Genomic DNA, 14,724 nt, shown 5'->3' on the forward strand with positions numbered 1-14,724 from the left:
TCTTTGATTTTGCGTTTGTTTATGTTTGTTTCTTTATTTAGTATTTGAGTGTTTTCTATGGTTATGTTGTGTTTATTTGACTTGCAGTGTTCGAAAACGTGTGAAGGTGACTTTTATGTTCTTTGAATCTGGTTTCCATTTTCTACTTGTTTCTCAATATAGAAGTCGTGGCAGTTATCACATTGTATTTTATAAATAATGTTGGTGTGATGTTTGTCAGTGTAGTTTTACATAGTATAGACCTCAGTTTTGTGCCTGGTTTTGAATAAATTTGGTATTAACTGGAATGTCATATTTTGTTACTAATTTTGCCAAATGTTGGTTATTTGTTTGCTGATGTCAGGAATATATGGTATACAGCAGTATATGGTTTCGTGGTTTTGATTCGAGAGCTGTATTTACTTTAGTTGGTTGATTTTGCTTTCTGTCTAGGTGTGTGCGTATAATGTTTTCTACGGTTTGTGGAGGAAACTTATTGATGTTGATGAAGTATTGTTTTATTTTGTCTAATTCATCGTTAATTTTATCTGGTGAGCATAGTTTTATGGCTGTGTTTATTTGGTTTCTTAGTATGTTGAGTTTTTGTTTTGTTTCATGTGCTGAGTCCCAAGGAATGTATAGTCCAGTATGGGTGATTTTTCGGTGGATTTCTGTTTTGAATTGTGTGTCAGTTCTTGTAATTTTGAGGTTAAGAAATGATATTTGATTGCTTTCTTCCTGTTCACATGTGAAGTTAATGTTGGGATGTATAGAGTTAATGTGATTGAAAAAATTAAGTATGTGTTCTGTAGATTTGAATCCCGCAACCGTGTCATCTACATATCTGTACCAGTATAGTGGTGGATGTAATGCTGTGTTAATTGCTTGTGTTTCAACTTGTGTCATAAAAATATTGGCTAGAACTGGTGATACTGGGTTGCCCATGCTTAGGCCATTTGTTTGTATAGAAATTCCCAGTAACCAGTTTGCAACCCTCATAGTATTCACCACGATGAAGACAAACTTCATGTTCAACAACCAAAACTATATACAAACAAAATATTTTCTAAATATATATCTTTCTTGATAATTATAATGTATATAAAACATTTCTTGTTTACGTAATCCTTTCACGAAACGTTAGTAAGACCTATGTAGAAGGTGGAGTTCTGACTTCAGGAAATTCAATAGTTTAATAACATGATCTTCCACCATCTCTCTAATCGCTCAGTCTAACTGACGAGTTCTGGTACTGAACGAAAGGCTTCTTTGGCTGTGACAGTCTAGCTGACGAATTCTGATATCGTTCGGTAAGTTCCCCAGACAGCGACTAACAACCAAGCTAACGCGCCTCCTAGCGACTTTTGTAAGATAGAAATTTATTTGAAATTATATTATTTTCTCTACTTAGTTTTAAATACGAAATACATGAATTATGAAGAAAAACTGTCTTCTACTGAGACGTGATTTTCATCATAAATGCTAGACCTAATGAATTCTATTTAAATATTACCATACGAACAACGCAACCATTGAGTTCTGGGTTTTTATGGTCGGTCGTCAATAAAGCCTTAAATACTGAAACCATCCCGTTAAAACCCAGAAATCATGGAGCAAAGATTTTTGTTTTCGATTATGAAAGTAATTTTGGGAGTGTTTTAATGAAGTAACGCTTAGGAGATAAGAGCGTGGCTCTTCATTTCATAACAGTAAAGAAAGTTAACTAGTGACTAAATGAACTTCATGACTTGTTTTGTGTCTCATACTTTCATAAGTAATTTTCTGTGTTCAGGTGTAAAAAAAAAATAACCTATACTATATTATGAACTAAAAATTCACTGAAATAAAAATAAGTAGGTCACAAGTTCACAAGTCTCTTTACTTTCGTGTGTTTTAAAAGGCTAGGTGAAATATATTTAACATATTATCAAAATAAAAAATTTCGTAAACAGTTATCGAACGTCAACACGAAACGAAAGCCAGTGTGAACACGGCTTCACTAATGGTAATGTTATTCAGGACATGTTAACAGGAGCGCAATTATTTAGTAAACCATTTAAAGCACTGAAATCAAAGAGCAATATCTTCAAGATAACAGAACTACGTCTCTTATTCTCCTGTATCTTAATGTCACAGTAATATCTTTAAGATAATAGAACTATGTCTCTTATTATCTGGTATTTTAATGTCACAGTAAGTTAGGAGATAACAGTTTGTTTGTTTGTTTTTGGAATTTCGCACAAAGCTACTCGAGGGCTATCTGTGCTAACCGTCCCTAATTTAGCAGTGTAAGACTAAAGGGAAGGCAGCTAGTCATCACCACCCACCGCCAACTCTTGGGCTACTCTTTTACCAACGAATAGTGGGATTGACCGTCACATATAACGCCCCCACGGCTGAAAGGGCGAGCATGTTTGGCGCGACTCGGGCGCGAACCCGCGACCCTCAGATTATGAAGCGCACGCCTTAACGCGCTAGGCCATGCCAGGCCCAGGAGATAACAGAACTACGTCTCTTATTATCTTGTATTATAATGTTACAATAAGTTAGGAGATAATAAAATTACGTCTTTCATAATCTTGTATTTTAATGCTACAGTAAAGTTAGGAGATACAAGAACTACGTCTCTTATAATCAAGTTAACCCTAAACACCTTGATGATCTAGTACCTATAATTTATAAAATTATATTTTCACTTACTCTGTTATTTTCTAACGCCTCTTCCGAGTGAGATTCTTTCGTTTTAAAACAGTGCTGGCATTTCGATTTGTTAAATATATTCGCGGAAAAATTACTGCATTCGGTTTTCAACGTCGTCATCGCATTTCACTTTTAGAAATCGGGGTAAGAGAATAAAGACGAAATATAACTTACGTAAACTTGAATACAAATTTTGGAGAATTAAGTTACTATATTTAAACCGAAGAAGCTGTCTTCTCTCACTAACCATTCAGTTCGTGTAGGTTCATCAACTGTTACATGCTTATTAAACTTTTTTTTCTTCTGAAAATGTCTACAATTCATCCTACTAAATGCTTAATAGGTTGTTTTTTTCTCTCACTCCAATGCTCAAATACCAAAACAACATAATTACACGAATCTTCCCGCCATTCCGCTGAATAGGCATCGAGTATGCGTTCATTGCCTTGCCGTTAACTGCCGCTATCTACCTGCTTCGTTGTTGATCGCTACATTTTTTATAAAATAAATATGTTTGAAAAATATAAAAGCCAAAACCTGTTAGTTTCCTACTAATATTTTCAGAAGATAACGTTTCTTAGGTAGAAGTCGCTTTGTAAGCTTTAAAGGCTACGGAACACTTGCATCCGAGCATCCGCTATTTATTTGTTTTCTCTCCTTAGGTTTGGCATTACACCCATACCACATGACCATATGCGCTGTTGTCTTTATCCAAGCTTCTGTAGTTAGTATTCGCAGCCAGACGAGAGTCTCTGCTCCGAGATTAACGTACAACAGACCCACGTGCAAAAAAAATATGCATGCACATGCTTTTGCTCCTTCTAGACATACTTCGACGTTACTACAAATTTGAAACACTGGAAGTTAGTAAAAGATTAGAAGCCCGTAAATCTACAATATAAATCACATTAACTGTAGATCTCCCTATATTACTCTTGATTTGTATATTGCAATTTATGTAAAAATAACACTTTAGATGTACGAATTACTTTTTTTTTTTTAAGAGAGAAGTAATGCTTATTTATTCAACATTTGTTTTCATATTTGGTCATTACTATGTTAGTGTCTAGATAAAGAGGGAAGACACTGAAATGGGAGTATATAGTGTCACATACGATTTTGAGATTTTTAAAACTGTAATATCTCAGCTCGGGGTCCGTCAACGTAATTAGAACCCCTCGCAAATTAGTGGAATTAACATCCTGATGTTGATTTAGGTTCTAAAAATGTTAATCTAACCTATATAAAAGCTAGTGTGTGTCACATTACGCTTTATTTCTCGAAATAAGAATCACAAAAGCAAAAATGTGATTATCCAGATTGAATAATTCGATTACTGTCTGCCCTGTCTGAGGGGGCGGGTGCCGTGAAACCTTATAAATGTAGTGAGTGTTGGTATAATAAGCCTAAAGTAAAGACGTAACGTTGGATCATCTAATCGTGGCTCTAAACTATGTGATCCAGCATTACATCTTTTATATCACATACCTTAGAAACAAAAATATAACCTTATATTATTGTTAGTCTTAACAAAAGCTACTTTCATTCAGAAACGATTTAAAAGCCATTGTTAGAATGTAGGGTTGCCAAAAAGCACTGGCTTTTATATATATAAGAAGTTTTCAATATACATGATTTTTACTAATAATTATTCTATGAATACGCTAAGAATTCATTTCATGCATTATCTAAATTTTGATTGGCTAACAGAGGAATTTACCGACATATGACTGCATCGACTTCATTTTTTCTGCTTCTTTGGTGGTCAAGTTTGATTTCGCAAAATTTATTTATTTCAGTTAGCTATGAAACATGAGGTTAGGGTATACTATGGGATGTGGGCGGTAGTATTTTCCCTGTCATGTTTGAAGGGTTATACACTATTTATTTATAAACTATATAATGTTATCTTAATAACTAAACACAATACATCCCCCACTCTTGTAAATACGTAAAGCGAAATCAACATACATCCCCTTCAATCGCCATCATTTCATTATAATCATAAAATTAAATACGTTTAACCAATTACTTTGCGCTTTTTATAATTCAGAATAACAGAAAACGACTGACCAAAAATTTGTTTTGCTGATTTTAGAAAAAAGTTAGATTTAATTTTACTTTTTTGTTTTTTACATTCTAATTACTATACGTTTTTAAAGACACTTGGAATTTCTAATTAGATCAATGTTGTATACGTGTGTGATCACAATTTAATAATAATCAAATGACAGCCTAAAATATCGTAACAAGTGATAAAATGATGTATTCTAGTCTCTATAAATAAAACATGAAAGACGTATATTTAATTAGCTACATTCGTTACCGAAACGAGGATTAAATTTTAGTTTCCCTCTAAAAAGGTAACTTATTCTAATTGGAAGTTAATATTACTTACAAACGTAAGAGTAGATGGCAACACATTTTTATTTTATTGATTAGATTCTTGGTGAGCACTGAACTATACAGTCGTAGGCTGTCTGTTGTATTGATAACAAGTATTAAAATCTGAATTTTAGTGTCGCAAGACTAGATTTATAACTGCACTAAGAAACGAGGAGTAAAGAAGGGGCGATATAAATAAGGAAAATACAATTTTGAAGTGTATTTTTTGGCACCATTGTCATATTTTACAACATTTTTATAACTGAGAGAAGTAAATATTGATCATATAAGAAAATTAATTTTGGTACAGAGGGTATGTGAACACCATTGCACATACAATTGTAACAAGTTGATCATATTAGGGTTACAACAATTCTTATAGACATTAACATGGTCCGTTTTTTTAAAACCAACTTGCATATAAACATTTTCTGAAAACTAAAGTAACTACAACAAGTACAAGTTATCATTTTGTCATCTTACTCTTCTCTGTAATGTACCTCATGGATGACCATGAATAAATAATAGCGATTTATGTAGAAAAAGTAAGCCTATTACAGAGAGTTCAGTACGTTATATCAAACAAGATTTTGAATATGCAAAACTACATATAAAAACAACAGTCTGTATAATGTCGTGGTGGAATGGCGTGTTTGGAACATACGTTGTCAATCGTCGTATCATATCACAAGACATTATTTTACAAATACACTAGTGATTTTAAATAAAAAAGGATTCAAAAGGATGTTAAACAGGCCCGTTGGTCTAGGGGTATGATTCTCGCTTTGGGTGCGAGAGGTCCCGGGTTCAAATCCCGGACGGGCCCAACACGTACCTTTTCACTTCATTTATCGATGCTTTATTTTTTTTTTTCAGTTTTTCTGACTAAACGTAATGTTCTCAAAATTAGACAAAATTGAAATTAATTGATGCATATAATTCTGCTATAATTTAGTTACTTATATTTAATATCTCAATGTTTGTTAAAAGAGTTATTATAGTCGTACTATATTTAAATGTATATGTAAATAAAACACGTTGACTATATTATTACATCAGTTAAGCTTTTTGGTAATCGAGCCACGATTTATCACAAAAACACTACTGTTAGAACAAGTTTGATTTTTCTAAATAATTTTGTTTTAACATAAAACACTAGATGATAGAAGCTGAAGTAAACTAGAAAACGTTTTATTACAGAAATTCTCGTGTGTTATATTTTAAATTGGAATGGGTATCGCATTGTTTAAGAATATAATTCTGCTATCAGTCACTTACAACAGTGCTAGTAGTATGTATATTTAATTTTAGTTTCTAACGTCAAGATAATATATATTTAAAGATATGGTTTATGTCACCGTTAGTGGTGAAACATTAAAAATAAATAAGCAGCGGGTATGAAAGGCTTAGCACCTCATATAAATTGTTTCTCATAAAATTATTCCCTTCAAATCAGCCCTATTATGCAATATATGCCAAGAAGAGAGTTTATTTATTTAGGAATGTGAAATGATTTTTCTTAAATATGCAACCATGACAGAATAGTTTTCCCACACAAAAGACTTGCGCATTGCCTATTGAGGTCTAAAATTAATGGGTTAAGAGTTACCTATTCAGGCCTAAAATTAACAACTAATGAACAGTTTAAGCAAGTGTGGAGAACAAAAACTTGTAATTATATTTTATCATAAAATATCGAGATTTTGTTTATTTCTTGTAATACAGAATTATACCAGAAGACCAATTAAAGTGAACCCGAAATTGTGACAACTATAATTAAATTTAAACTGCTTCAAACATATACTAACCTACCGTAAGGGTGCCTGGCATGGCCTAGCGCGTTAAGGCGTGCGCTTCGTAATCTGAGGGTCGCGGGTTCGCGCCAAACATGCTCTCCGTGGGGGCGTTATAATGTACGGTCAATCCCACTTTTCGTTGGAAAAAGAGTAGCCCAAGAGTTGGCGGTGGGTGGTGATGACTAGTTGCCTTCCCTCTAGTCTTACACTGCTAAATTAGGGACGGCTAGCACAGATAACCCTCGAGTAGTTTTGTGCGAAATTCCAAAACAAAAAACCTACCGTAAGATTTTAATAAAAACTGTACCACCTATCGTACTGTTGACGGATAAAGTATACAGTGTAAAAGTAGAAGTTTACGTTAAATCATAGAGTTAACTACGTATATACCAAATATCTTAACATTTGCGTTATGAGCCTCGAAAAACTATTATATAATTATACATAATAAGATATTCGTGTAAATACAGTTATCATTAAAGAGAATCACAAAAACGAGATATTACCAAGACAAAAATATTACAGTAGACATACAGATATATTATTATTTGTTTAGTAGATACAAGGTGATCTTAAAGTTAAGAAATGATAAATAGCATATAATTTTGAAAGTTGTTTTTTAAGATTGACAAATTTCCCTTTTTTGATAATAACGTAAAAAAAGTTTTATTATTTTCCGACAAATAAAGCTCTACCGCTAGATGGCAGAATATCATAAAACTAATAAATGTACTTAAATAATACTCTAAGCCTTCTTAGTTTTATGTAATGCAGAAACTGTACCGAAAACAAAAGACGTTTTACGCCAGATAAATGTCAGGTTTCAATAATCCAGTAACGGTGTGTCTAATGGTCAGATAAATCTACAAAGGAGCACAACTTTGATCACCACTGAGATAAGTTATTTTAGCTCAAATATGTTCACTTTTTTTTTACCTTTTTAACACTCACCTACCTACACACACGACATTGAAATAGGATTATAAAGAATTTATTTAATAATTTTAATTTCTTCGCCCTGTTATCTTCCTTAATTCTAAATACAACTTGACAATATTTAGAAAACCGAATCGAAATGTGAATACCATTGACTGTAATGATAAACCACACGACAAAGAAATAATTGGCGAGTATTCTTAGCAAATAAAATAATGTTAAAATGGTATGTACTGTTCTTATGAAGAGAAACACAAAAATGACAAGCCTACTTTTTACAAACGCCGCCACCTTTCGGCAAATAATGGTACTAAAGTAAACCTAAATAAAACAAATTAAAGACATATTCAGACATCAATGTAAAGTTTTGATTTTGGTTTTACTCACTGTGACATTACTATGCTAACAATTTAATTACAAAATTTAATAATAACATACATATATATATTTATTACTAAAACCCCAAAGGCATTGCGCCACTATGAATAAACAAACTTTGAGCAATAACATTTTACATAAGACTCCTGTCCATAGCATGGTTCTTTCGAATGTTAGAGTAAAGATAAACAAGGGAAATCCTTACCATTCGTCTCTGATTTTGAACTGATAAACAAACTGAAAGGCAGTCAGTGTCACTATTTTATTGGAGCCATAACCTTATCGAGAAAACATTTTTGTAACAAAGGTATTCGAAGAATGGATCCCAGATCCAGGGTTCAGCACTTTAACAACTAAATCACAAGCAAGTCGTTCAGTTTAACCTAACTTTTCCAAGAACAATTAAACCAGTAGTTCAAGATTGAGAAGTTTAATGTTGTAACAAAACCATACACTCGTTTCTATACAAGTTAAAGAGCTTTTGACCATGTTCCATAATGCATTGTTCATCACTACTTTCTAAATAATAATTTTATTGACTTGTGTCATTTCCAGAGGGCACAGTTAGCCACTCTGTATATTTTAGGCAAAATATTAACCAGGTAGACTATAAGTTATGCAGGTAATATGCGGTTACTTGTTCCTATCTACATTTAACGTTGAAATGATATAAATTACAAATTATGTAGGTAATTACAAGATGATGTTAGTAAGTACATCATCACTAGTGATAAGATAATGTCAGTAAGTACATCATTTCTAGAATGATAAGATGATGTCAGTATGTACATTATTTCCAGTGATAAGATGATGTCAGTAATTACATAATTATTAGTATAAGATGATGTCAGTAAGTTCATTATTACTAGTGACAAGATGATGTCACTATGTACATTATTTGTAGTGACAAGATGATGTCCGTATGTACATCATTACTAGAGTAATAAGATGATGTCAGTAAGTGCATTATTACTAGAGTGATAAGATGGTGTGTCAGTGTGTACATTATTACTAAAGTGATAAGATTATGTCAGTTAGTACATCATTACTAGAGTGACGAGATGATGTCAGTGAGTACATTATTACTAGAGTTACAAGATGTATGTCATTACTAGAATGATAAGATGATGTCAATAATTACATTATTACTAGAGTGACAAGATGTTGTCAGTACGTACATCATCAGTAGTGATAAGATCATGTCAGTAAGTATATCATTTCTAGAATGATAAGATAATGTCAGTAAATACATTCGAACTGTGGATAGAAAGAACTTAGTCACCGTGAAGTAGAACATTGTGGAGAAACAAGATAATAAATTAAGTTCAAGTGTAATGTAAGAAGTTTTTATGACGTCTTTCTAGTTCAACTTCTAACATTTAACATGAGACGAGAGCCGAGAAACAAAACTAAATGGGTAATCTAAATAGTAGACATGGAAAACTGAAGGAACGCAGAACGATAGAGAACTTTAGAAATTATATTAACAATAATTATTTTACGTATTAAATACCCTTGGCTATGAGAGAAATTACTTGGATATAAAGGTAAAAATAACTTCAAAAAAACGAATGATAATTAATAGATTATCGTTGAATGAGAGGAAAGTAATAAAGGGTAATAAAAGCACTGATCTTGGAATTAATAGCTGTTGAGGTGATATTCGTATGGACCTGCTTTTAGTGTAAAAATATAAACGTTATATTATATTGGAATGCATTATAGATTAGAAAATATTCTTTCTAAATTAAACATAATATATTTTGTTCATGTAGATTCTGGAGAAGTAAGTTTTAGGAGGAAATGAATAAACTTTTATTTTGAGAGGTAAATACTGAATAATTAAAGTAAGACTAAAGAAACATACTCTTTAAAAAAAATAAAGTGATTAAATGATAGCTGTCTTAACATCACTAAAGTCCTTTTACTGTTTATATTAGAAAATTAAACTCGACCTGAGGACAATAATATTAGGCTTAAAATCTGTATATCATTGAGTTTGTGATGATAAAATGCTGATATTTGTTTGGTTAATGTCTAAAATGGTATCATATACCCCGAATTAAAATTACTGTCTTAAGTAAGTTAACCTTCGTATCATGTATTCTGAGTTAAGATTACTGTCTTAAGTAAGCTAACCCTTGTATCATATACCCAGAGTTAAGATTACTATCTTAAGTGAGTTAACCCTTGTATCATATACCCAGAGTTAAGATTACTATCTTAAGTAAGTTAACCCTCGTATCATGTATTCTGAGTTTATGAGAATGCTGTTTGGAGTTAGATAATTTTCGTATCCTGAGTTGAGAATATTGTCTGAAGTGGGAACAACCGTGTCATAAACGTACCATTTTCAATGTGTTGGAACACTTTGTAAAAGTTTCAAGACCTATCATATGTAAACGTTAGATAACCTAAAGTTATGTATTTATAGGTTTAAAATATACAAACTTAAATAACAATAAAAGCCAGGAAAGAGTGTGGAGATGTAGTTCTTTACTGTTATGAAGTACATTAATATCGATTTTTAAACAAATATATATAAACCTTAATCAGTATGCAAGCAAAAGTCCTACTGGCTGTTAAGAGACACTTTCAATGTTACCAGCAGTCCTATTGGCTAGTATCACTCTTTCTATGTTATCAGCAGTCTTACTGGCTAGTATAGGACATAGCAATAAAAACTGAATATCTGTTAAACGGTTTGTGAAGAATTATTATTCATTATTAAAAAAATAACAACAATGAAAGCTAAATAATAAAGATAATTTAAGAAAAGAAATTAAATGAAAAACGTTTCCTGTGCATAAAGTTGATAGCAGGGGTGAAGGGTTTCGTAAATTAAACAAATTGTTATAACTTATTTCGATTTTTTTATATCTTATTCTTTGTACATAAAGACTGTGTTTCTAATAACACAAATACATTATGATTGGTCTTTATACTTGTTATCGACAGCTTTGACATATTCGAAATGAGAAGAATGCGGACACGTAGGTTGGAATTTCGTAAAAGGAATTAGAACTCTACGTTGTTTTAGCCCCCCAAGTGGCTCAGCAGTATGTCTGCGGACTTACAACGCTAAAAACCGGCTTTCGATACTCGTGGTGGGCAGAGCACATATAGCCCATTGTGTAGCTTTGTGCTTAATTCTAAACAACAATGTTGTTTTATCACAGTAATCACGCCCTCGAGTGGCACAGCGGTAAGTTTCGTGGGTAATAACGCTAACAAAAGTCTGTTTTCGATACCCGTAGTGGGCACAATACACATAGCCCACTAGGGGTGCCTTTTATTTTTTAAAACAAGCTAATAAATGCACAGAGCAGTTGCATGCATTACGCGTCCATTTGCTTATCTACGCCTCTTTCTTTATTGCGTAAATTCACTAGTCGTTATCAATAAAACCACGTTCTCGTTAGGGTTGACAAAGTTGTCAGATATTCTGTTTATTTACTTGAAAGCAAAGAAGCTCTTTCTGGAGCATTCCAGAAGTCCTAGTTCCCAGCTCCATTTAGTTTTCGTATTTGAGATAGTTTGATTTGAACTGATTGATTTTGTTTTGTTTTTGAATTTCGCGCAAAGCTACACGAGGGTTATCAGCGCTATCCGTCCCTATTTTAGTAGTGAAAGACTAGAGGGAAGGAAGTTAGTCATCACCATCCACCGCTAACTCTTGGTCTACTCTTTCACTAACACATAGTGGGATTGACCGTATATTATTACGCCCCCACGGCTGAAAGGACGAGTATGTTTGGTGTAACGGGGATTCGAACCCGTGACCCTCGAATTACGTACGAGTCGAGATTTGAACTGAGTTACTGTGCCTAATTTCGAACAATGACTTTTCCGAGAAACAAATAAGCATAATTCAGTATATTTACAAAGAAACAGTAACAGGTAAACGTAGTTCAGTATATCTACAGAAAACAAAAGTGCAAAAACCACGATCCGTTCCACTTAAATACAGGTTGGAATACGAACATGACCTGACCTTCAATAACACTGATTGATGGAGAGCAATAAGTAATTAGAACCATAGTGCCGTATCACGGTAATATAACGCTGTCATTGATTATCTAAAATCATGACACTTTTGTTTGTCATGATCACAGCGCCACTACACGGCCACATAAAGCTGTCAATGATTACCTAAAGTCTCGTAGCTTTTGTTTGTAGTGATCATAACGCTATCACACGATAATGTACAAGTATAATTTATTACCTGAATTATTCTAACTTGGCCCGGCATGGCCAGGTGGGTTAAGGCGTTCGACTCTCCGTCGCACCAAACATGCTCGCCATTTCAGCTGTGGAGGCGTTATAATGTGACGGTCATCCCATTATTTGTTGGTAAAAGAGTAGCCCAAGAGTTGGCGGTGGGTGGTGATGACTAGCTACTAAATTAGGGACTGCTAGCGCAGCTAGCTCTTGAGTAGCTTTGCGTGGAATTCAAAACAAAATTCTTGTAACTTTTGTTTGTCGTGATCACAGTGCCATCACACGCTCGTATAAAAATGTCAATGATTACCTAAAGTCTTGTAACTTTTGTTTGTTGCAATCATAGCGCTACCACACAGTAATATAACACTGTCAATGATTACTTAGTCTTCAACTTTTGTTTGTTGTCATTATATCGCCATCTTGCGGTAACATGACGCTGTAAATTATTACCAAATGTCTGGAACAGTGTCGAGAAAATAAGACAGTATTGGGACTGCTCCAGAATAAATAAAATATGGGAGTAGATCTCCTAAGAACTCATTCCAAAGACTGTGTCAGTTCAAGGCTTAACTACAACTTTCCATTTGGCTAAAAATATACTGTAATGTATATTTTTTTGTGTAGCTTAACTTCGAATCAGCTCGAGAGAAACAAACATATCAGTTACCAGCCGCGAAGCACGGATAAATTAATTTCATATTTTCAGATTGGTTCTTTTCTGGAGATGAAAGTTAGTTCTCCTTGGAGATTTCAACAAGTTACTACATTATTTCGTGAAATCTTTAGGATGATCCAATTACTTTTAAATAAATCGTATTTGTAGTTCATAAATATTTATGAGAATATAATATTAAAGTTTTTTACAGCACTGCACAACACAAATCTCCTTAAATTGCCCTTAAGCAATGTTTACTTCTAATTGGAGGATTTTTCAGATGTTGCTAGTGTCAGTAACAAACAAAGGTTCGGATCTTACTATGTGAACAACGTTGTTTCGCCAGCTGTAAGGACAACTGAGCACGTGAATTTGGAAAGAAACTAGCAATCGATGAATATAATACACATGTATTTTTAGAGATAATTAAAACCCACTTCAAGGTGTTTAGTATATTGAAAGTGGGTAGACCTTAATTTTTTAGCGATTTAAAATAACATATACGTGACAACCGTTTATTTATATTTTATATTCATACGTTCTATATAGCTTATTATAAAAACTAAGAAACACTAGAGGGCGTTTCGAGACCTTTACAGCCTGGACCTTTGTTTCAAAATGTTGATGTGCTGAGATACACAACAGAACCAAAAGTATGTGGACACCCGACCATCACATCCACATGTGCTTCTTGAACATCTCATTCCAAAACCATGGGCATTAATATGGAGTCGATCTCCCCTTTGCGGCTATAACAGCTTACACTCTTCTGGGAAGGCTTTTCACTAGATTTTGGAACATGGCTGCGGGGATTCGCTCCTATTCAGCTACAAGAGCATTAATGAGATCGGGCACTGATGTCGGGGGAGAAGGCCTAGCTCGCAGTCGGCGTTCCAATTCATCCCAAAGGTGCTCGATGGGGTTTAGTTCACGGCTCTGTGCAGGCCAGTCAAGTTCTTCTACCCCAATCTCGGAAAACCATGTCTTTATAGACCTCGCTTTATACACGGAAGCATTGTCATGCTGAAACAAAAAGGAGCCTTCCCCAAACTGTTGCCACAAAGTTGGAATCACACAATTCTCTAGAATGCCATTGTATGCTGTAGCATTAAGATTCTCTTCACTGGAACTAAAGAGCCTAGCCCAAACCATGAAGAACAGCCCCAAATCATTATTCTTCCTCCACAAAACTTTACAGGTGGCACTATGCATTCAGGGAGGTAGCGTTCTCCTGACATCCGCCAAACCCAGATTCGTCCATCAGACTGCCAGATAGTGAGTGTGATTCATCACTCCAGAGAACACGTTTCCATTGCTCCAGAGTCCAATGACAGTGTGCTTTACACCACTCCAGCCTACGCTTGGCATTGTGCATGGTGATCTAGGCTTGTGTGCGTTGCTCGGCCATGGAAGCCCATTTCATGAAGCTCCCGACGAACAGTTCTTGTATTGACGTTGCTTCCAGAGGAAGTTTGGAACTGGACAGTGAATGTTGCAATTGTGGACAGACGATATTTATGTGCTTCAGCACTCGGCGGTCCCGTTCTATGAGCTTGTGGGACTTACCGCTTCGTGGCTGAGCTGTTGTTGCTTCTAGACGTTTCCACTTCACGATAACAGCAATTACAGTTGACCGGGGCAGCTCTAGCAGGATAGAAATTTGACGAACTG

The 14,724-nt window shown here is 34.2% G+C and overlaps 1 protein-coding gene and 1 non-coding gene across 7 annotated transcripts in view; one reads left to right on the plus strand and one right to left on the minus strand.

Annotated features, from left to right (window-relative positions):
• Window positions 1–3,406, minus strand: part of LOC143235139 (uncharacterized) — a 72,173-nt gene extending 68,767 nt beyond the window's left edge. For all 6 annotated transcript variants that reach the window (XR_013018940.1, XR_013018939.1, XR_013018941.1 and 3 more), the window contains exon 1: window positions 2,680–3,406. Coding sequence is in view for 3 of the 6 variants with exons in the window: in XM_076472993.1 (XP_076329108.1) it covers window positions 2,680–2,799 (120 nt within the window). In the remaining 3 variants the exon portion in view is untranslated. The remainder of the gene's footprint in view (window positions 1–2,679) is intronic.
• A 2,412-nt stretch (window positions 3,407–5,818) lies between these two features.
• TRNAP-UGG (transfer RNA proline (anticodon UGG)) lies at window positions 5,819–5,890 on the plus strand. The gene has a single exon. It is a non-coding gene; the product is annotated as a tRNA-Pro (tRNA).
• Window positions 5,891–14,724: the final 8,834 nt, after the last annotated feature.

The sequence above is a fragment of the Tachypleus tridentatus genome, chromosome 12 (assembly GCF_004210375.1).
Source record: "Tachypleus tridentatus isolate NWPU-2018 chromosome 12, ASM421037v1, whole genome shotgun sequence".
Taxonomy (NCBI): domain Eukaryota; kingdom Metazoa; phylum Arthropoda; class Merostomata; order Xiphosura; family Limulidae; genus Tachypleus; species Tachypleus tridentatus.